The 23087-nt window shown below is 33.2% G+C and overlaps 1 protein-coding gene across 2 annotated transcripts; it reads left to right on the top strand.

Moving 5' to 3' along the window:
- Positions 1 to 3135: 3135 nt before the first annotated feature.
- On the top strand, positions 3136 to 22836 carry LOC110724223 (carbon catabolite repressor protein 4 homolog 5-like). Of its 2 annotated transcripts, none has more exons than XM_021903631.1 (14): positions 3136 to 3544; positions 4903 to 5066; positions 5389 to 5454; positions 5532 to 5584; positions 9892 to 9973; positions 13932 to 13978; positions 15004 to 15067; positions 15178 to 15270; positions 15348 to 15380; positions 15454 to 15542; positions 17437 to 17563; positions 17676 to 17761; positions 17840 to 17924; positions 22091 to 22836. In XM_021903631.1, the coding sequence occupies exons 1-14, from the start codon at positions 3286 to 3288 to the stop codon at positions 22142 to 22144; spliced, it is 1302 nt and encodes a 433-aa protein (XP_021759323.1). In that variant the 5' UTR covers positions 3136 to 3285; the 3' UTR covers positions 22145 to 22836. The 2 variants fall into 2 exon arrangements, with proteins under 2 accessions (XP_021759323.1, XP_021759322.1); XM_021903630.1 differs by having other exon boundaries at positions 15001 to 15067.
- The last annotated feature ends 251 nt before the right edge of the window (positions 22837 to 23087 follow it).

Below are 23087 nucleotides of genomic sequence, written 5' to 3'. Positions count from 1 at the left end.
TAGATAAAATAAGTTTTGTTATTCTGAAATTTTAATAAGTACACGTGTTGTATTAACAACAAAAAAAATTCGCCAAGTTTTTTTATTTTTTTTCTTCAAAAATAATATGACGATGAATAGTTACAATAATTTACAAAAAAATACTCCCTCCGTCCCCGATTGATAGTCACTTTTGCTAAAAAATCACGGGAATTAAGGAGAAATAAAGAAAGTACATTGAAAAAGTATATTTACATTGGTTATGCAAATAAAATAGAGAGAGAAAGTAATTAAAGTACATGGGAAAGTAAAATTTACATGGGAAAGTTAAATTTGCACAAATATTTATGCAAATGTTAGAGAATTTTGGTAAAAAAAATAATATTAATGGTATTTGAAAAAAGCAAATGTGACTAACATTTTGAGTCACAAAAAATGGCAAAAGTGACAGTTAATCGGGGACGGAGGGAGTATATATTAAAAAGAGTTTTAAGATAGACATTACTTCTCATAAAAAAAAAGTACACATTACATGAATTCAATTTTTTTTTAAAAAAATGTTATATAACGCATTCCATTTAAACTTATGATTTACAAGTCTTAGGTCCTGTCCTTTTGAGCTTCTGGGCAGAGCAGAGCAGGGGTCAGCAGAGCAAAGCAGATTAAATTTCAGCAGAGCAGAGCAGATTTCAAGATAGCAGAGCAGAGCCGAGCCGAGCATATTTCAACATTATTATTATTATTATTATTATTATTATTATTATTATTATTATTATTATTATTATTATTATTATTATTATTATTATTATTTCTCAAAAACAAAAGTCATAAAACCTACAATAAATTAGTTTGAAGCCGAGATAGTCGGAAGCCGAGATACAATCTGGGCTCCCACTCCTCTATCTATAGCAAAATCTACCCTAGTAAAGATATGAGCTGCAGCACGCATCCCAATGTCTTGAGTATTCGAGAACTTCTGGATCCGCTTCAGCAATGCAACAACATTTTTTTCTAACTCCCCAAGAGAAGAGAAAGAGAACGGAAGGAAACCATATCCAATTGCTCGACAACTAGATTCGTACTTGATTCGATTCCGATTGGCCGCATCAGTCACTACCTGTCCAGGAACAAAGTTAGAAAGCCCAGAAGATTATTACTACTACTATTGTTATTATCATTATAATTATTATTACTACTACTATTATTATTACTACTATTATTATTACTATTATTAATGTTATTATTATTATTATTAATGTTGTTGTTATTATTATTATTATTATTATTATTATTATTATTATTATTATTATTAATGTTATTATTATTATTAATGTTGTTGTCATTGTTATTATTATTATTATTATTATTATTATTATTATTACTCCTACTACTATTATTATTACTATTATTAATGTTATTATTATTATTAATGTTGTTGTCGTTGTCATTGTCGTTGTCGTTGTTGTTGTTGTCGTTGTTGTTGTTGTTGTTGTTAATGTTGTTGTTGTTGTTGTTGTCGTTGTTGTTGTTAATGTTGTTGTTGTCGTTGTCGTTGTCGTTGTTGTTGTTGTCGTTGTTGTCGTTGTCGTTAATACTATTATTAATGTTATTATTATTATTATTAATGTTGTTGTCGTTATTATTATTATTATTATTATTATTATTATTATTATTATTATTATTATTATTATTATTATTATTATTATTATTATTACTTCCTCCGTTTTTATTTTATTGCACCATTTGGACTTTGACACTATTCACTTAATGTTCTTTGACCATCATTTGTGATTTATCCATTAGGAAAAATATAGTCATGAGAGATCTAGTTAGATTTGTCTTGAAATATTCTTTTCAAATATCAAATTTTTATAATTTTTACAAAAGTATAATAGAAGATATTAATAGCTAAAGTAATACATTGGCAAGCGTGAAATCCCTTATGGTGCAATAAAAAAAGAACGGAGGAAGTATTATTATTATTACTACTATTACTGTTACTATTACTATTACTACTATTATTACTATATATTACTATTAATATAACTATTACTATTACTATTATTATTACTATTATTAAGTGCATATACCATTGATTTAGGTGAGTGAAAACATAAATATATGTATACCATATTTAACATATATTAATATTAGAAAGATAAAAGACAACGGGTTACTTATATTTATTTCAAAAAAGTTTTAAAATAAAATGATTTAATGAGTAATAATGATTTTACTTATAAATAATAATGATATACAAAGTACTACTTGAAAACAACCTCTTTTTTTAATTCATAAATTGTATGGAAAGATTTGAAAAATAATTCAACTCAATGAATTAACAATCAATACCCACATACATAAAATGTTTCTACACATTGTCATTCTAATATCAAATGTTTATAAAAGAAATCGTTATTAATCGTTATTATTATTATTTATTTTTTTTGAAAGAATTGCTATTATTATTAGAAATTATTAATTAATAATATTATTAAATATTAATTCTTAATAGTTCAAATTATTAAATATTAATAACTATTATTATTAATTATTATTATGATTAATAAATATTAATTATTATTAATATTAATAATTATTAAAAAAAATTCAATATTAATAAATAGTATAATTATTCAAACTAATAAATTATTTTCATTAATACAATATTAATTGTTATTATTATTGAATATTAATTATTATTATTGTTATTATTAATTATTATTAGAAATTATTAATTAATAATATTATTAAATATTAATTCTTAATAGTTCAAATTATTAAATATTAATAACTATTATTATTAATTATTATTATGATTAATAAATATTAATTATTATTAATATTAATAATTATTAAAAAAAATTCAATATTAATAAATAGTATAATTATTCAAACTAATAAATTATTTTCATTAATACAATATTAATTGTTATTATTATTGAATATTAATTATTATTATTGTTATTATTAATTATTATTTGAAAATAGAGCAGAGCAGAGCAAATTTGATTTGAGCAGAGCAGGGCAGGGCAGAGTGGAGCAGAGCATCTCTAAAAAACGATACCTTATTATTATTATTATTATGTAACTGTGCTTGACACCGGAAAAAAACCTAGTTTGTTATATTACACACAACTATAGAAGTGCACACCAATTTTATAACTTGTTGCAATTAATCACAGGAGTAACTATTTGGGCCCGATTCCCTCAAATAATACCGGACCTCGAATCATAACTTCAACACTCCACAACAGCGAACAACCTCAACCGTCTTCAAACTCCCGCCACTCAACCACCGTAAACATGGCGGAGCAATGCTCCAAGCGCTCTAATCGAATTTTCAACAAACGGAAAACAATTCAGTATGAAGAAGAACAAACCCTAACCCTAAATCGATGTACTGTTCGAAGCGATTCTTCAGATTATAACCAATTTAAACCAATTCAATCATATTCGTATAAGCGCCATTCGGAGTGGAAAACCACCAGGCGGCTGGATTCTACAAATATGAATGTTTTTCGTAAATGGACTTATTCGGATTGCGAATCCTCTGATTATAAAGGTAATTATGGAGTTTTATGATTATAATTATTTTGATTTTGTTCTAATGTTCAGAATGTTGCACTTTTTTTCATGGATTTTGTGGGTTGAATTTAATTTTTAGCTGTATAGTAGCATAAATTAGATGGTGCACTCGGATGCGCTAGCTCATGGTACACTCGGTCAAAACCGACTATCTCAATAAAAAAAAGTGCTCGTCTTTATATATATACGTAGTATACTACTTCAGTATTACAAAGAATATGGATTGTTTTTGATTGAACCAAGCATTGGGATAGTAGAACTTTCATTATAAAAGTAAAGAGGCGAATTTTTTGTCATGTTGAATTCGTTTAAACATTAATACTATATGATATAAAAACCGATTAACCGAAACCGTTAAACAATCTATATCATATAGTCCACATCTTTCTTTTTCTTTGCTTATTGTGGACATGCCATGCATTAGATATTTTTAATTAGCATTGGATGCAATGTGGATTTTCTGGATGTATATAACGGGCCTAATATATAGTTAAGAAAGCGAGGCGGACAAACCTCGCAAGCGTGGGCTGCAGTTGTAATCTTGCTGCTTGTAGTTATGCTGTTGCACAGTGTGATAGTTCTGCTGCAGGTTTTCAATTAGTTTTGGTCCTTTGCAGTTGTGATCATAAGAATTGTTGTGATCTTAAGGTTTGTTAGGTGGCCTTATTTATTAACTGGTCTTAACCATCGGTCCTTTACTTTGACAAGACTCGTGAGTTGGTTTATGTATCTACATTATGTCTAGGTTGTTTTACTAACTTTAGTATTATTTTGGTTTATGTATCTACAGTATGATGGTGTTCAATCCGCTAATTTTAATCCAGGTTGTTTTACTAACTTTAGGATTATTTTTGTTGCTCTGTAATACTTGAATTGTTGCAGTGAGCTGACACTAGGTTTTGTTGCAGTGAGCTAATTTTAATCCAGGTTGTTTTACTATACTAGGTTTTGTTGAAGTGAATTGTTTTACTAACTTTAGGTTTTTTTGTCAACCCTATACAAAGAGAGGTCTCGAGTTATAAATTTCCATGCCCTTAAGTCATCTACAAGTCTCCTTTAAAAAAAAAGGGTCTTGAGCTATTTTAGTTCTTCCTTGATCTATTAATACTTTATTGAGAGGACTGGCATTGTATGTGTCTTCTATTATGCTTCTCTATAAATTATAAGCTTTTGTGATTCTTCATCCAATTTTATATTTTGAGTTGGCTCTGAAATGAGACTTTGTTGTTGTTGTTGATTTTGAATTGAGAGGCAACTGTTTAGACTTTGGTTCTGATTACAGTTTCTCTCTCTTTGTTTTTTTTTTATTTTTTATTTTTTATTATTACTTTACAGATAAGATTGTCCTCGTAACATACAACATTTTAGGCGTTGAGAATGCATCAAAGCATCCCCATTTATATTTCAGGGTTCCATTTAAGTACATGAAATGGGAGCACCGGAGGGAAGCTATACGCAAAGAGTTAGCTCGATATGGTCCTAGCATAATTTGTTTTCAGGCAAGTCCAGTGTTTCTTGTTTCCTTCTCTGAATATTGTGCTTTTTGTATATATTATGATTTCAAAGAAGATTAGGTGTATGGTGTGATGAAGAAGTTGTGATTTCTGCTCTTTTTGAGGAAAATATCTTAACTATTTGTTTTGCAAGATTAATGTACTAACTATTGACCCTTTTCAATTCGCAAAAAAAGAATAATAAAAAATATGCTTTTCCCAAGTCTCTTTAATATTTGTCATCACATGTCCTTTTCAGGTTTCATTGGCTCTATGGAAATTTAGATTGCTTATTCTTTTATTTTTGCATCTTTGCATGTGACTGTAGGAAGTAGATTGTTATAGTGATTTACATGATGCCCTCCAACAGGATGGATTTGAAGGTGTTTTAAAGGTATCAATTGTTTACCTTTTATCAAGTTGCCTTTAGAGTGATATCTTGACTAAACTTTCTTTCTTTTGCTGCCGTAGGCTCGCACTGGCGATGCTCAGGATGGATGTGCGATATTTTGGAATCATGAACGGTAATAATTTTTATGTCTAGCTAACGTAAACTTGCTAAAAAAAACTTGCTAAAATGATATTTTAATAGGCATCTGACTGATCTGAGTGAATGAGTTTTTCTCCACACAAAATCTTTAACCTCACCATAACTACCATTCCCTGTGCAACGCAAAACCACCACCTCCATGGCTCCATTGGCCACTTGCCCACCACTTAAAAAGAAAAGTTACATCAGAGGGAGGGAAGGGCGGTTTTTAGATTAAATAAAGAAACTAGAAAACAGGGAGGCAGCAGTGAAGAAGAAGTGGTATGTCATCATCCATGGAAGCAGTAAAAGAAAAGCTTGCTAAGTTGCTATTGTTTCTGCCTGTGTAGTTGGAGTTGGCCAGCACTGCTAGAGCTATACATCTTGGATCACCAAAATATATTTTTGGGATGGTGGTTGTTGATGCAAGATTGTAGCGGTGATTGTAAATACACAAGGCATTGTTGGTGGTGATATGAGAAGTTGGTCACGGTGCTGTATTGTAACACCCCAATAATTCTCTCTTAAAACCCTGTGAATAACCTGAACAATTCTAAGAGAATTACTGGCGTGCTACCGCTACGTCTTCAAACGTTAAGGTTTTTTTCAGAAAATAGTATCGGAAAAACTAAAATAAATATATATAAGTTTCAAAACCAATAACCAAAACCAAATTAAATTTTACAACTTGGAACCTTTAAGGCCCTTATTCAAAACTGAAACCAATCTATGTTACTCGGACTCGGGTACCCATGTCCGACACGGGTATGTATCCAAGTGTCCGACTCGGCTATTTTGTGAAAAAATTCTATGATTTTGAACTAAAATGAAGTGTCCGAGTGTCATACCCATGTCCGAGTGTCGAGGGTCCGACACGGGTAGTTGAGGTAAAACAAAGAGTCCGAGTAACATAGAAACAAATAGAAATAGTATAAAAGCGAAGTTGAGTTTAAATAACTTTAATTGTAAATAGTAAATAAAATAAGAAAAGCAACCAACTCTTCACTCAAGATCCCACCATCTAGAAATAGATGCTACATATGTAAGAACCTGTGGTTAATCTGCTCCCCAATATTACAAGTGTAAAAATTGGATCGTCAATTGAAAGGCGAAGGCCATGACCAAAGAAAGACACACACAAAAGCACGTAATCAGCAAAGCTGAGTATATACAAGCTGCGAAATAAATTAAGAAATACCTAACATGCTACTATTAATCAAGCATAAGCATCATTAAATTACAGACTTAACACATGACTCAATTATCAAATTTACTAAGACCTCACTAGTTGATATTGACCAACACATTTATTTATTTCATTGGATTTAGCAATAGACAAGGTTGTCCAACCCATGTCCCATTTGGAATATTAATAAAAGAAAAACCCCATGCCTCCTTTCGATAAACATCCAACAACCAAGGGCGCGACTCCGTGACCGTAGTTAGTATGAGATCTCACCTAACTCCTAGTTTTAAAAAATAATATTTGAAATAGGAGACTCGTACATCAGACGGCCTCGATAAAAGTACACGACTAATACCCCGTGTACCCCAACCCGTGATTGTCATTACTCCAGAAGTGCACCAATCCAGAGTTTTATTGCTCATCCATCTTGCACTTTACGTGATTTACAGGTTTAGACTTGGTGATGACTCATATGTAAACAATACAAACATTCCAAACATAATTCAATCAAATAAGGCAAGTTTCTAATTTAAATTCTTGATTTATTAGTGACAAACAACATTTATTATTTATTCCTTTACTACCTCGGTGTATAAACACCTTGAGTGCATAAGGCCCCCCAAAACCTTAACCTCGTCTTATAAGATTTGAATTCCTCCTTTACTCATCCTGTTCGCATAATCATGAATGAGTAATAATTTAATCTTTACACCAATCACATACCTTTGTCTTTAAGCGCACCTTGCATAATTAGAGCACAAATAATACTTGCATTATAAACTAGTGCACATCATTTGAAATTCACAGTGTATAACCAAACAATTTAACCCAGTCAATCCTATACATGATACTAAGTTCTCGATCCGTCCTTAAACATGCACCTACAAGCAAGGTTTCGTAACTTGTACGTACCTTGAATAAACGAATTGGTATGTCACTTAACCAACTAGAAATCACCTCTTATAAAGTCCTCTCCTAAACCAAACAATAAGATTTCAATCAATACCCAAACAACCAAATTTACAGCAATACTAACTTACTTTAAAACCTTCAAAATCCAATTAAACAACACTTTAAAACCTTCCCTTTAGTTAAAATTATAGGCTTATATATAGTTATTTATATTTCCTTCATAAAAACCTTAAAATACATCATTATACATGAAATTACAGCAAGTTTCAAACTTTATAAAAATCTGAAAATTTATTTATAATCAAAATAATTGAACTTTAACACAATTTAAACATAATATGATCATGTAACTTGATTAACACATTTTAAGCCCTAAAACCATGAAAAATCAAGTTTTAAACCCTTATTTTCTAAATTACACAAATCTGAAAATTTATTCAATAGTGTAAACATAATATAACTCATAAAAATTTAGTCTTTTAGAGTGATAAACACTATTAAGCAACAATAATAACAATTCGAAAACCAAAATTAAATAAAGATTAAAGCTTGGAATAAATTTAATCAAAAGAAAAGGAAGAAGTAAAGAGAGAGAGAAGCAAACGTGGGCTGGTTAGGCGGTGGACGGTGGCGGCAGCAAGGAGTCGCCGGTGGAGCCGTGGTGGTGCGTTGGTGGCTGCGATGGCAGCAGCTTCAATATTTTTTTTTTTGGTTGAGTGCGTGAAACAGGGGAGTAGTAGCAGCAATATTTTGGGTGGAGGAATGTTTCTGTGTGAGTAAAATAAAGGGGGAATAAGGTGCAAGGCTTTTTAAATAACAATGGGCTAAAAGGGTTCTTCATCCTAATGGAGTTAAGACTTTTATTTGGGCCACAATTGGATGGTTACAAAGAGATAGGCTTAATTCACTTGAAATTGGACCACTATTATTATAACAACATAAGAAGATAATTTTTTTTTATTAAAATAGTGCTTATTAATTTAATAAAGTTCAAATTAATTTCCTATAAAATAATTTATACAATAAAATCAAAATAAAATATTCGTATACGTAATAAATAAATATAATATTAATTTACTCAAAAATAAGGGGGATTACATGTATTGTTTGAAGAAGGCAACAAGCATTGTTGATGTCAGATAGTTGTGGTTGATGGTAGGTGAATTAGGGTTGAAAGATATTATTGTTGGCTGTGCTCAGAGGTAGAGAGAGAATAGATGATGAAGCTTTTAATGCAGAGGGATGGATGTTGAAGGATCTTTGTACGAAGGAATGAGTTCTTATTATCTGGGGAACACCTTGTTCTGTTTTTCTTTTTTCCTGTCTCTGCTGTCTAGTATTCCTTTGCACTTGTTTTCGCTCATTGAGATTCTTGAGGGTTTCGCTAAGAATCCAGAGACTTATGAGAGGGGCTTCTGTGGTAATTTTGAGGGAAAGGAGAGACCTTTTGTTGTTGGGGGTGTGGGGACTTTGGACTTAGTATGTAGACTAAGAAGTAAAGGACTTGGGTCTTGGCAATTTGTCATTCAGAAAAGTTTATATGGAAAGGAAGTGGCTTTGGCTTTTAACTTTTTAACTGAAATCCTTGGATTACTGAATGAGCATGAGCACACATGATCTTTAAAGGAACTGATCGGAAGGTTGCAGATATGTTTGCCAGAGTGTGTGAAAGTTTGTGTCCTAGATGCTGTCTTATATATCTCCTCCATCCTCTCTTTGCATTTGCAGTGATTTTATTTATTTATTTATTTATTTTTTATTTTTTTTGGCCCTTCTGTCTGTTTATCCCCTTGTATTGTTTTCAGCTTCCTAAATTAAAAGCTTAAATCTTTTAGTTATAATGGAAAAAGGTGTTCCTTAGTAATGCCTGAGAAGTGAAGGCTTATAGAAAAATTCTCCAAGATGCTGAGTTTGTCTTTTGCACCATCTTGTCCTTTTAGATTTCTGGGGAAAGAAATTGTATGGAGATTATTATATAATTAGTCTTTCACTCTTGGAGTTCTGTTCTTTATTCAAATATCTGTTATATAAAAATTCCAGATGGTAACTGTACAGGTTTAGCTCACTTCTGATTAGTCATTTTGAGTGCAGCTGTAATTCCCTAAGAACTTACTTATCATAATGATGGTTTCTGCCTGCTTGATTTTTTTCTGGGTTTACTGATTCTTTTGTCTGACTGAAGTTATTCTATGCTTTGGGCACAGGTTTAATCTTCTGCATGAGGAAAGCATTGAATTTCAAAGCTTTGATTTGCGTAACAATGTTGCACAATTCTGTGTCCTGAAGGTATGTTAATCAGTTGATCCCATGATGTACACAGTATGTTCATACTGTAGCTAAAACTATGATGTTACATGTTTTTAACTTTTCAAATCATATAGTTTTGTTCCTGGTTTTTTAGTGAGTTTTTATTTTTTTTTTATTTTTTATATGCTTGTTAAAGAGCTGTTTATATTTCATAATATGGGATATAAGGTACCTTTGCTTCATGTTATTTGGTTTAGCTATATATACTTGCCTAATATGTGTGTAGAATTGTACCATCTAAAATTATAGGTCTTATCTAGAATTACCTAAGACTTAGAGGACTACGTATAATGTACAGTCGTACAGAGGACATAATTATTGACTGGAGACTGAGAGAACCAGGGAAAAACAGGGGAACAAAGAGTTAGAATGAGAGGCATGTGCTGATAGAGAAAATTTGACACTGTTCGATAGGTCATCGAATGTCATTGATAATGAGATGGTGTTATCTAGGGCTGCGAAGCTCGGACTCGGCCAACCACCCCACCGTACTGGTGTCGACATGACGCGACCCGGGTGCGGACACGGAATCCGGGTCGGACGCTTGGGAGAAAAAGTGGACTCGTCAGTCATAAACCCTAGATCTAAAATAGAAGGTCGGATTCACCAAAACAAGAGTCGAAATCTTAGGGCTTTTGATTGGAAGGGAAAGACGAGCAGGCCAGCACCAAGAAGTTGCCGGTTTTCTTAGCCGGCGACGGGAGGCTGGGTTGTTCTGGTTCTTCGACATTTTCAAGTTGCAATTTCTGTTTTCTTTTTTCTTTTTTTTTTTATAATTGTGGAGGTGGGGGTAGGTGGGGAAAAGTACTTACTTTTTAGTGGGGATATAATCACGTGTCCTCTAACTCCTCTTTACCAGGTTTACCTTTTCTTTTTTCCCTTTTCGTTTATCTTTATTTTAATCTGAACAATAAATGTACTTTGACTTTTCTCTCTTACTGTGTTTTTTTTTTCCTGCCAGGTACAGTACTAAACAAAAAATTTAAAATAAAATCAAAAAATCATTGAATAATTAACTATTTTTTTATTATTGTAGTATATTTTTTTTTGCATTTCCGTGTCCCCGAGTCCAAATCCAAAATTTGGACTCTTTAAAAACGTGTCCCCGGATCCTTAATTTTAGAATTTTCCGAGTCCGACTCTTTGACCCATACCCGAGTCCGACACCCGTACCCGAGTCCGTGTATCCTAGATCTAGGGTATTGGAATTCTCTCTGCATTATGTAATGGACTTGGTAGATGGGCCACCCAAGCTACCGATACGCTCCAAATATCAGAGAAGGGGAAAGAAAAGCAAACAAGCTGAGCAATCAACCACATCACAGGAGGAGGAAACACAGTTGGCACAAGAAAAACCAAATTAATATTTCGAAGAGGAGCAATACCAAATAGTGGAGACATGGAATAGCAGTGTTATAGAGAAGGAGATAAGATTAATTAACCTCAGTTAGCCTTTTTGCAGTCTTTGCCTTTGTATATATTAAGGAATGTGTGGAGGTAGGAAATCATGTGATTAGACTTGTGTAGTTTGAGAATAGTAACCTCAAGTTACTTTCTAGGAGAGTTGTAACCTAAACTTACTAGACATTCAATCAATCCACTGCCTTTTGCTAGCTCAAATTCTTGTTCTTTTTCTTGTATTTGGTTATTTACATTTGTGTGTGTTGGGTCTCTCACACATTATGTTGTTAATTACTTTATCTCTTTCAAGTTGACTTGCACCACTTCTCTTAACTGGAAATCTCAGAATATATGCAACCTATCACACATATGGTTTGTTTCATACTTTCCTTGCACACAATTACAATGTTTCCCTTATTATATCAACTAAATATGACAACTCTACCCATCAATAAATGCTTTCTCCACCTTGTACCATTTTATAGGTCTTCTTTGGCTCTTCCATAATCCCCTTTCATCCTCATCTATTAGCCAACACAAGTTCCTGGTGGCAACTCCTCTTTCTCCTCCCGAATATGACTTCATTTTTCCTTTCCCTTTCTTCCTCTTCTTCTCTGGCTTCTTCTTTTGAAGTATTCAATGATATAATTCTCCGAGTTGTTTCTTTCTGATACCGTGTTTCGATTCCTCTCCTGCATCTTTTTCTTCCTCTTTTACTGAAGATGCAATATTTTCTCACTCAATATAAAATCTGCTCAGTTGAACTTTCTGATGAACTTTATGTGTGCTATTTTAAAAAATTTGATTTTATCTGGAATTATTAGGGACCTTTGTTTACTTGGTCTAATTAATTAGGTTAGGGCTGTGGGATATTATGGTGATGTGTTTCTGGTTGTAGTCTAGTCTCTCCTCTCTTGCTAGTTTGTTTGGGCTGATGCATGTTGTTGGTGATGGGTTTACATTGTGGTGGTATTGGGGTTGCATTTTTTTTTTAGGTGGTGGCCACAGGCTAATGGTTGGCTTGCTTTGGTGAGTTGGCAGGGTAGATGATGGCTGGGTGATTTGTCGGTGGTGGTTGGCGGATAGTGGTGGTTCCCATAGGCTGGCAGAGTAGCAGGGATGATTGGGGCTTGGTAGTCAAGGTCAGCAGAGAGCGGGCGGTGGTCAGGCAGTGGGAAAAGGAAGAAAGGTAGGGTTGAGTTAGTGCTTAAGCAATTAATTTGCTAATAGAATTACAGTTCTAGACAAAGGACTTTTTTTATATAGATGTACTCGATAAAAAAACTAGATTATGCAATGATAAAACTAAAAATAAAATTGAATATTTGCAAAAAAAGGAATTAAAATTGGTACATTAAAAAAATACCAAAAAAGATAAGAGGAGTTCGCCCGCCCCCTATATATATGATACCCTCACCTACAAAAAAGCTTGGAAAACCAAAACCATTCGGAATTCCATAAAGTATTCGTTCTATCAAAAAACCTTTGTTAATTGTCTGTTTACCATTCTCTTTCCTATGCCTCAATCAGTGTGTCAAGCCCTTTGGTTGCAAGTATTTTGAAACATAAGAAGTACTCGTGTTGCTTAGATTGATAGTTAGCTGGTGCTTTTTTTGTAAGGCCATTTGCATTTTCCTTAACAGGAAAGGATTTTTTGGATCAACGGTGTGCTTATCATTAGTTTACTTTACCTTTACAAGTAACTGTGGAAGCCATCAACTTTGAGTCTCTTCCTCTCAGTTTTATGGGAAACACCATATACGTTTTTTAGTCTTAGGGATGTGGAAAATGGGGAGATGATATCGAATCAACTCAATCAAGCTATTTCATTACATAATGAACATTCTGTAAAAAATGTGCTGTTCAACAGAAATTGGTTTTATAACATGTGTTTTTAAAGTATTACTTGCATCCGTTTGGACTATCAAATTTGCCACGTTAGCCTTTATGAGCCACTATTATAACCATGGTTTATTGTAATCAGTAATTTTTAAAAATAAAATTGTCCTTATATCTAAAACGCCTTATTTCAAATTTAACTAGATAAAATTTTAGAAGTTACTTCTTCCTTTCTTCTATATGAAACACTTTGGTTATTATAGTATTCATATACTCTACTTTCACCATTTTTGGTGATTTATGCTAAAAAAAAAAAGAAAAAAAAAATGTTACGTGGGATCTTATTAAATTCGTCTTTTTTTTTTTCTTTTTTTTTTTTTATATATATATTTTATAAAATTTTTGAATTTATATTTTATAATTATTTTTACTTGCTGATAAAAATTCAGCTAAAACTGTAAGCTGCTTTTATCATTCATTCCTTCTCCCTTTGCACCCTTTTGATCCATATGGTTTGCCTCCAATTGGAGGAAAGATGTGTGTTTTGGGGGGTGGGAAGGGGGATAATCTTTTGTTATTATACGTATGTCTTTGTTTCTTCCTGTTGTTCTGAACTTTTAGCTGACAGCAATTTTCATCATTTTTGTAGTGGATGAAACTATAGTCCAATTAATAGACTTTTGATCTTTTGTCACAGATGAATGCTGATTCATTGAATCCTAAATCAAAGATGTCAAAGCCAACGTAAGTCCTGTATGTATCAAGTGGTATATATTCTCTCGAAATTTATGGTTTTAGGACATTAGGTGGTTGGCATCGCGAGGTGATGACTTTTCTGACGAGTTGCAGAATTCTATGAAGTTAAATATAATGTTAGAAAGCACAATTACTCTGCTCCTATGTTAGGAACAGTATGTTAGTCGAAGCAATTAGTTACCTTTATGGATCCTTTTCTGGATTCTTTGGCCTGAGAGTGGGGAGACGTACGGAGATTGGTTTTGGGGTGAGAGCGGCATTACACTGGAAAAGGAAAATGTTTTAATAGTATGTAAATTTTAGAAGTGCTTTTGTTAAGCTACAACATATTTGTATGCCAATTAGTTTTCAGTACAAATGGTATCTTCAAATTACACCAACTATACATGTGGTGATAATCAATGTCTACAGTCTACTACAGGCTATAGTGTAAGCTTCATTATGTATTGCTCCAACATAAATTTAGAATCACTGATTTTGGATTTGGATATTTTCAGATTAAATTTACAAGAAAGTTAAATTTGAAGCCTTGGGAAATTCCTTTTAACTACTGCCCTCTTTCTTCTATGTGCCTGTCACTCCCCTAAAAAATCTACTTTATGAGAGAAGATTTTCCTTTTGATTCTCATGTCAATCACTTGAATGACAGTTGCAGATAATATGGAGGGAGTCTTCATTGCTGAATTATAATTTTAAAAAATATGTAAAATAATACATCATGTAACCAATTTGAGCATTGTTTGTATTCCAGTCGTCAACTTGTGGACTTCTCCATCACAATTCTTAATTTTAAGAAGGATCCTCATAGGTTGGCATAATTTAGGAGTAGTTTGTAACTTTGTACATTCATGCTGTCACACGGACACTTCTTCTTTTTTTTCTTCCCCCCCCCCCCCCCCCTCTCCCCCTTTTATTTTATGTCAGCACAATTATAGATACTTTGTACGTTTTAATATTATACGAGTCTGTAAGCAAAAAAATTAATGTATCTACCACGATGCTACATGTAGAAGTCTGGTTGTTGGAAATATACACGTTCTTTTCAACCCAAATCGAGGGGACATCCAGCTGGGACAGGTATTGCATATAATAAATTATGAATGATATAGTTACTTCAGGCTTTGTCAAATTTGTTTCTATTTTGTCTATAGACACAATTGACATACCCTTCAAAACAACTTCGACAGATACGTCTGTTTCTGGATAGGGCCCACAGATTATCTGAAGAATGGGGTGGGATCCCTGTTGTGCTTGGTGGTGATTTTAATAGTGTCCCTCAGGTATTCCTGCTGTTACAGTTTCAAAAGTTGGCTGAGTTTCACAATTATTTGTCTTATAAAATTATTTTTGCTTACAGAGTGCTGCGTATCAGTATATATCCTCCGCAAAGGTAAACATATAGTCTTTCATGATAAGCTATCCTTAATTGTTTATATTCTTATACATGTACGTCTTGTTTGCAGTTGGATCTTTTACAACAAGACAGAAAACGTGTATCTGGGCAGATTCAGATGCCATCCTGTCACTCTTTTTCACCTAAGGGGCCATTCAGGTATTTCTTCAAATTCATATTGTCTTCATTGGTTGTTAATAGCACATGCGGCTTGCTGTCCTCCATTCCCCCTTTTGCCCTCACCTTTTCCATGTGAATAAATCTATGATCTATTCTTGCCTTCTTGGCATTTTGAAGACTTTTGATTTGCATATTTATCCTAGCGATTGTCTGCAAGACTTTTACTGAATGATATGCAATATCTTAAAGTCATGTATTATTGTTTGTGGAAGCACTTTGTATGTTTTATTTGAATAAATCTTTCTATCCTCTGTCATGCACAAGATTGCCTTGAACAAACACTGGGTTATTTTGATTTGAGGATAATGAAAAATGAAGTGGAGTTGCAACTCTTGTTAGTCATTTAAAAAAGTGTTTAATTGAAAAGGATGTGAATGGTTGATGGTTTCTCAATAATTCTCATTATATCCTTAGAGTGATGAGTTAGATTTGAGAATTGATGCTTTTGGTTTCTTGGGAGGACTAAAGTTGGATTGTTAATTGAGTGATAGAATTCCTGGAAATTTACCTTTTCCTTATTTTTCTCCTTTAAAAGTATGCAATTCATCTCACATGACTATTTCATAGTTCTGATATTTTATTGAAGGACATCTTTAAGGGGATGATTTAAGTAAGAGCACAAAGCCTTGGTACAATAATGCTACTGATATCTAATTGTGTGACCAAAAGAGAGGGGAGGGGGGGGGGGGTGAGGTGCTCGTTGAATCATTTAGTTGTGTCATGGTAATAAATACTTATAAACCTTTATGCTATACATCATTAACACCCAATGTGACAAGCCGAAATAAAAAATTCTCACAGAAATCAAGAACCTTATTTTAAAATTGGATTTTTCTATAATTATTGTGAAAAAAGGCTGATGTGACAAAGTTATTTATTTATTTATTTATTAATAAAGTTTAGTATTGAAGAAATACTTAAAAGCGTCAAAAAAAAAAAATAGAGGCAGTATAATTATATCCCTTGATTTCGGGATTACCTCTTAAAATTCAGAGTTTCATACTATGTTTCATATTACCATATTTTTGGATCACAGGGAGACTCCTTTATTGAATACTTCTAGTAAATTAAGAAATTATATTTTCAGTCTCCTTTTTCTTTAGGACTTCTTGGCTGAATATGTTTGGAAATATGTTGCTGTACATTTTGAATATACCCTCATACTTGTGTGAATTTTCCTCGAGCTTGAATTGAGACCTGATTACTCTCCTTTTTATTTTTTATTTTATATATATTTAGGGTTGAGATCCAATGAAAAGGACCTTAAAATGAGAAGTATGAGAAGGAACAAATGTGCATATATTTTATACTAAATGTGCATTTTTTTATGTTGAATGTGCATAATTGTGTTTCAAACTGATAAATTTTTTTAATTTTCTGGAAAAAACGAAAATTATGCACATTTGTTCAAAAAATATGCACATTAAATTTGAGTCAAATTTTTTTTTGCACATTTAGTTCAAAAAATATGCACATTTAGTACAAAATTATGCACAAAAAATCCTTCTCATCTCATTTTAAGGAACTTCTCATTTGACCCTAAATATATTTATTTGATGATGATGATGCTTATAGCAGGATTTTAATCTTAATTTTTGGTGGGAATTTTAACCGTTGGAAAGTTAAGTGATGGCCTAACTATCCTTCCACCTCCTTTGTATCTACCTTACAACTTCATACTCTACGGCCACAAACCTCTTAATGCTATGCACAGTTCACCAAAGTATAAGATGCAGCTAATTTACATTTCTTTTTGACACAGTTTATTGATATTTAAAAGTGTATGAGATATGAAAGTAGACTTTGTGATAAATACAACTGCTTGAAGTAGGTTCTTATTTATAATCAAATTTTCCCTTTGGTTCTGATCAAGGAATGGGAGGCAAAAGCCATCGATATGTAGATGGACTGATGAAGAATTAAAATTTGCTACTGGGAGTGAGGAAGTCACTTGTCTGCAGCATAGCCTAAAACTCCGCAGTGCATATCATGGTGTTCCTGTAAGACGGTCTTAGATCTCAAAGATCTTTCACATTGCTATGGTCTGTTGTTTAGACATATCAATCTGGGTTTTCATTGTATTGCCTGATGTTTGGTAAATTATTTGGTCAGGGGAGTGTCACAACAAGAGATAATATTGGAGAACCTTTGGCAACATCATTTCATTGTAATTTCATGGGAACTGTTGATTACATATGGTAAGAAAACCTTAATGATTAAATCAGCATGGATTTGAACTTAAAGAGGAACTGATATCTATTTGTTGCTTCCTGTAGGCACAGTGACCAACTTGTTCCTGTCAGGGTCCTTGAAACCCTGCCTATAAATGCATTGGAAAAATTGGGAGGGCTTCCGAGTAAGGTACTTCTAGTTATAGCCTAAAAGCTGTTCTTGTGTTTATAATATTTCATAGTCCCTCTGTTGTGGTTGATAAAGGTCTTCCTGCTTTGAAAAGGATTGCTTGATCAAAGTAATATGTTTCGTTATAGACTGGCACAGGTCTATTTTAAGTACTCTTGAATTATGCTATCAATAACTGAGTGCCTTTGTGAAGGAATATAACCTTACATGATTAGGTTGATTATATAGATCATGAAAATAATTTCTCCCTTTACTGATTTGAAACTCAGAATTGAAATAGCTTTTCGATGCATCCTGTAGCTGGCTATCCAGCTCTGAGAGTTGTTACAAACAATTTTTGTCACTAATATGCATCAGCCCCATGTTCCTTTTGATAGACCTATAACTTGGTATTTAACCTCTGCACGTAGATCTTTAAAGAAAAACACTATAGTTACTTTTCAGTTGTCACATGGTATTGGAACCTGGGTTTAACAACATCAATAGCTTAACTAATGTGGTTTATGCATCAGCTCCGAGCTCCGTTTGTTAGATCTATAGCTCTTGTTGGATATGTTTCTCTGCCGTTTCATTACATAATTTTTGTTCTAAAGGATTTTGAATTCTCATTTCACAAATTGCCATTTCCTAGTCTGTGTTTTGAATATATACTATGATATTGGTCATAAATTTACTTTTTACCATTGAGGATCATTCCTCTTTAATAACTGTACCACATATCCCACACTTTCCTCCTTTTATTCGAACCATGTATATTTCTAAGAGCAGAGTTTACAAACTTGACAATAGAAGAATATGCCTACTGGCTACCTGATTGACCATACATCCACAAAATTTGTCATCATTGGCATATAATTTAAATTGAGAATTAGTTCTCTTTAACTTAGAAACTTATTATTTATTCTTGTCAGAAGCACACCAGATTAAACTAGACTAGATTTATTTATTTTTTGATAATTGTTTACTTGTTACCAAACATCTCTAATTGTGTGCTACTATAAATTATATTCTAGTGTAAAATTACGGTCAAAGTTTCTTTTTTAATTTCTGTTTACTTATTATTCAATACATTTAATTGTGTATAATAATAAATAAGTGTAAAAATATGGTCAAAATTTAGTCAGACTATTTTCATACTAAAATACCAAGCAATGCTTGGTCTGGTGAGAAAGTTTGCATCTCACTACTATGAGGTTGATCAAACCTACCTAGAGGCACTCTGGGGTGAAATTCCCTTAAACTCCCCCCTCCCCCACTCCTAAAGGGTCTAAGCTTGCAAACCCGGGCCGGGTTGAATTGCAAGAGTTTTCAGGGTAGGGCCCTTCTCCTTACCTTCCAAAAAAAAAAACAAAAAAAAGTCACTCTGGAACACTTAAAAGATAGATTATAAAATCACTCTGGAACACGCTCTGAATACCTTGATTCGATGGATCTTTTTGCCAGGTTTATTTGTTTTCTTGCCTTCCTGTTTTCACAGCAGTCACAGCCCATAGTTTAATTGCCTTCGTCATATGTTATGAACTTCCAATGCAGTAGAAGCTGCAAATTTAGAAATTGGGACCATGAGGGAATAGCATGGATTGGTGACTCAGGGTTTTTAGTTTATAGAGCAAGGGTTTATGAGTTGGATCTTATCTCTATCAATAGCAGATTTAAATCAAACTATGAGTTAACCCTCTTGTTAGAATAAATCAGGCTTAGTAGAAAAACTCTACACTCTTAATAATGTACTCCCTCCGTCTCCTTTCTAAAGTTAAGTTTGAAATTTTACGTGGGTATTAAAACAAATGTTTGGGAGTAGGTAAAATGGGAATATATAATTTGAGAGTAGCTAAATACTTCGGTAAACGGAAATTTTTGCTTTAGGAGTTGGTAAATATTTTGGTAAATGGGAAAAGTTGCTTTGGGATTATGTAAATTTTTTGGCAAATGAGAATAGCTGCATTGGAAATAGGTAAATATGAGGGTGTGTAGATTTTTTGTTGGAAGTTGAAACGTAACCATAGAAAGGAATCGCTAAAAATGGAAAAAAAGAGGTGGAGGGAGTAGCTTATTAGAAACTTTATGGATGTACACCCACCACATAGGATTTGTTCCTCCCTTTCTCTGTTTCTATTTCAGTTTCTTTAATTTGAAGCTGTTGGTATTGTTTTCCATTTATTCAAACCAGAGCAACAGAGGAAAGGCTTACTCTTTGAGATGCCAGCTGATTATATAAGAAGTAAATAATATACCCCTTGTGCTGCTCTTGTTGTTGCAATATCAGATAGGTCACTTGCTAACTGAAAATTTCAAGATAAATCCAGCACTCTGCGCTTATTGTGCCTAGAACTGCAGATTTTGGAGTATGGTGTTGTGAGGATTATATTTGTTGGGCTTGAGGAATTGGTGCAGAGGACAGGTCACTTTCCAATTGAGCATTCTTGATTAAATTGTTTTTTTTTTTTTTTGGACAACGGGTAAAAGGAGGCTAGCTCCCAACAGACTCGACGCAAGAATTAAAACTACAAACAAACTTGGACCTCTTCGCAGAGTTAGTAAAAACAGAAAACATCCAAGAAATAGGGGGACTACTAACATGATCATCTAAGAGGGGGGATACAATGAGATTGACTAATTCCAGTATGGATGTTAGACATGAGATACTCGAGGTTTGATCCTTAACGTTTTCTTGTCCTGCAAAACTGATTCCTATGATGAGAAACAGCTGGCTTCTTCCTCTTCCTCTTCCTCTTCTTCACATGCGGCCTACCCAACGTTCTATTCTTCAAATTGTTGGAGTTAAAAATGAAGGTAACGGGGGTAGGGATGAGTGGCTCCTCCAATTCCACTTCTAAACCCATGGGATCATCCTTATTAGATCCTACCGACTCCATTTCAGCTTGATCAGTAATGTGGAAGTCGTTTATAAGAGTTTTGATACTATTCTCGATGCATGTGGATGCATTGCTGTAGTTAGTGGTGCTTGAGTGTATGTGATCACCTGATTTTTCAAATTGATTAAATTGTTCTCTCTACCCAGAACAGCTAGTTTGAGAGTGATATGGGACTTTGGGTAGCTGAACTTAAATATGTGATGACTCATGAGGATAGTCTAACTTCATAAGTACTGGCCCCATTGCTATAATCGCTAGCAGTTGAGGTTTGGATTCCCTCTTAATGCTTTCTCGCAATTGAAGTCGCTTAAAAGACTTGGCTTAACTTCCCTACTAACATGTAACTAAAGATGGTTGTGGGTCATGCTGAGCCCATGTGCTTGCAGTTAGCTAAGCCCGAAGCACAAGCTACATGCCTTGCCAAATTTTTCAAAAGGTCATCCCATGCATGGCCCAAGCCCATGAGCCACAGTGCCATGCTTGCGTAAAGTAGGATCACTATGATTGTTGATGGGTAATAGAGTAGAGGATCTGCAATATAATTTAAGAACCTACATAAGATTGTAATTTATAAGAGAAAAATCTTAGTGAAGCTGTTAAACTGGAAGTACTCCAACCTCTGTCTTAGAATAATAAATTTTACACAATGTTGTTTTCTCTGTGAATGGTGTGTATGTTGCTGAGAACTGGAAGTACTCCAACCTCTGTCTTAGAATAATAAAATTTAAGGTTGGGGATTGACATTAATAAATACCTCTATAAGATATATATACTACCTCCGGTCCAAATTACTCGCAACTTTAGGGTATTATTTGTGAGATATAAAATATTCCAAAGTTGCGAGTAATTTGGACCGGAGGTAGTATATATATATATATATAGTCAATCGCACTTTAATGATTTGTGGTTTCTGCCGTTCCTTTTAGATTTGTTAAATCACTAGTTCATTACTAGTTATTTACCGTAGTTGATAAAAAGGTTGATAACTTGGTATGCTGTTGATTTAGAAAGTTCTATCTGTAGTTAAGCTTGTATGGTCCATATTTCTGCTACCCGTAAATTCAATGTGATATATATTACCAAAGAAAGGATTGCTTTAACTTCTTTATAGCTTCCCCCTCAAAAGCAAAAAAAAAAAAAAAAAATAAAAAAAAAAAAAAAAAAAATTTATAGCTATAAAGATGCATTACCAAAGGTGACATTACTAATTAAAGGCGCTTAGTGCTCTGTTTCTTGTTAAACCTTTGCCAAATAAAAAAATTGCTGACACAGTTGTTGCTTCTGGTGTAGATTTGGGGCAGCGATCACCTGGCGTTGGTGTGTGAATTTGCTTTTGAAGTTTAAAAGGGGTAGCAACTGCTGTCACACTTCTTCATTGGAATAGTTGCTAGCACTGGACATAAAGTGTCATATAGGGCGTATAGGAAATGATCAGCCTAACATTGAAATTTATGTGGTAATGGCCATGAAATTCTTAAGCAATGGTCTCAGGATCCGTATGAACTGTCGGTTGACTATGAATCAAATGTCCCTTTGGGAATGTTAAGCGCCCGAGAAACTAAGCAGTTAAGTTGACTGAAGAAATAGAAGAGTATGAAAATGGGGATCAAATCATGAGGGATGGGCATATCTGAGTCAATAGCAGCTAGCACAGGCAGATCAAGACTTGAAGGACAAATAATTTATATCAAAAGTTGTGTAAATGGGGTTTTTGAATGATAGTTCATGTTAGTCAATGCTAGTCAATCTCAAATCCTTTTGGGATTAAGGCTTTTTTTTTCCTGATTAAAAAATTTAAGTAAAATAAAATAGAAAGATCATGTATTCTAGAATATAAATCCTCTCTCCACATTATACCTCTTTTCTAAATTATTAGATAACTTTTCCTAGTTATATATGAATAGTGTTTGTTCACTTTACGTTTTGTAGCTTAGTTATTGTAAACACACGACTTATCTCTATTATATAGGGCAAAACATGGTGTGCATTGTTCGCATATTTGATTTTTTTATATATTGGTGCAAAAAGTTCAAGTATTTGGTTAGATAATTTTAAAATAATAGTAGTTTTTTAAATCGAATTTTGTTATATTTGAATAAAAATTCTCTAAACTGAAGGTTAGTCATCAATTTGTCTCTGATTTCACTCTAGTATGTTCTCGTTGTACATTTCTAATGGTACTATTAGATTGTATATTGGTATGTCCAATTTAAATACTTATTTGTAACATTATAGTGTAGCATTAGAAGGCTTTATTATACTATTAGACCATCTAATAGTATGTTAC

The sequence above is a fragment of the Chenopodium quinoa genome, unplaced genomic scaffold, assembly GCF_001683475.1.
Source record: "Chenopodium quinoa cultivar QQ74 unplaced genomic scaffold, ASM168347v1, whole genome shotgun sequence".
Lineage (NCBI taxonomy): Eukaryota > Viridiplantae > Streptophyta > Magnoliopsida > Caryophyllales > Amaranthaceae > Chenopodium > Chenopodium quinoa.
Note: the sequence above shows the minus strand (reverse complement) of the source record. Positions and strands in the feature narration are given on the sequence as shown.